The sequence below is a fragment of the Fibroporia radiculosa genome (genome assembly GCF_000313525.1).
Source record: "Fibroporia radiculosa TFFH 294 genomic supercontigs, scaffold37182, whole genome shotgun sequence".
In the NCBI taxonomy this organism is placed as follows: domain Eukaryota; kingdom Fungi; phylum Basidiomycota; class Agaricomycetes; order Polyporales; family Fibroporiaceae; genus Fibroporia; species Fibroporia radiculosa.
In genome coordinates this window covers 4,733-5,813 of record NW_012133072.1, presented here as the reverse complement: position 1 = coordinate 5,813, position 1,081 = coordinate 4,733, and the positions used below count along the sequence as shown (strand labels likewise).

Genomic DNA, 1,081 nt, shown 5'->3' with positions numbered 1-1,081 from the left:
CGGTTGGGCGGCAATCTTGATCAAGAGGGCAGGAGGAATAAGATGCTGGAGTTCTCGTATTTGCCCTAATTTGTTTAATCCACTGGCTTGTAGGAGAGGTTGAAGAGTAGTGACAAATCGAAGACTGTTTCCTCCACACTTTGCCCAGGTGCATTTGCTGATTTCATTCAATACTGCCTGAGTATCGTCTTCTACTCCAAAGGTCTAGATGAAGGATTTCCTAAAGTTAGCCCAGCTAGGTAATCCTTTGAGTAGCGCATCTTCGGAGTCAGAGATGGGTTCTTGTGCATCATTGATGATTGTGTGAACAAAGAATTGAGTGGGTCCTTTGATATATGAAAGGGCACATTGAACCTTATCCTTATCGGTCTGGATCTTCTTGGAATTCCCTTCAAAGTACAGATATACTTCATCCAGGAATTCCTTACTCTTTCCTTTGTCTCCTTTGAATTGGTTGGGTTTGTTTACTGCTCCACTGTTGTTGTCAGACATGTCTCCTTCTTCTTGATTGCTGGGTTCTGGGTCTCTGTCTTCTGGATTGTTTGGATACTTATTGGGAGAATCTTCTTCTGGGTTAGGATCAACTGGAGATCTGGGCAGTTCTGGTTTGGGTTCTGTTGGAACAGGTACTGGGTGTTGTTCCTCTACTGGGACTGGTGGGTTGACTGGCTCAGGTGAGTCAAAGATTCCTGAAAAGAAACTGGGTCTGACTGTGGGGCTAGTGTCTGTTGATTTACTTGGCAAGGGTTTGGTGGTTAACTGGAGTGGCGATGTGCGAGGTGTAGGAGCTACTACATGTTAAGGGACCTAATGACTGGGGATCAGGAGTTCAACTGAGAACTGGGACTGACACTATTGCGCGTGGGGCTGATGTGCTGTACTTGAGACTAGACTTTGAGTAGACTGAGCCGCTATAGCTGATAGCGGTTTGAGAGCGCAAACTGAGTGAAGCTAGAGTGCAGACTAGAACTGGAATAGACAGCTGGGTCTATTACTGAGGGTCTCCCTATGAAGGTACATAGGGAACAAGAGGACAAAACTAAAGTATAGTAGTGCAAGCAGTACTACTTAAATAATGGAT

The 1,081-nt window shown here is 45.2% G+C and overlaps 1 protein-coding gene across 1 annotated transcript; it reads right to left on the bottom strand.

The window, feature by feature from the left end:
- Nucleotides 1-204: 204 nt before the first annotated feature.
- On the bottom strand, nucleotides 205-797 carry FIBRA_09396 (uncharacterized protein; the record flags this gene model as incomplete). The annotated part of the gene is made up of 2 exons (XM_012321703.1): nucleotides 205-736; nucleotides 793-797. The coding sequence occupies 2 exons, from the start codon at nucleotides 795-797 to the stop codon at nucleotides 205-207; spliced, it is 537 nt and encodes a 178-aa protein (XP_012177093.1).
- Between the last annotated feature and the right edge of the window lie 284 nt (nucleotides 798-1,081).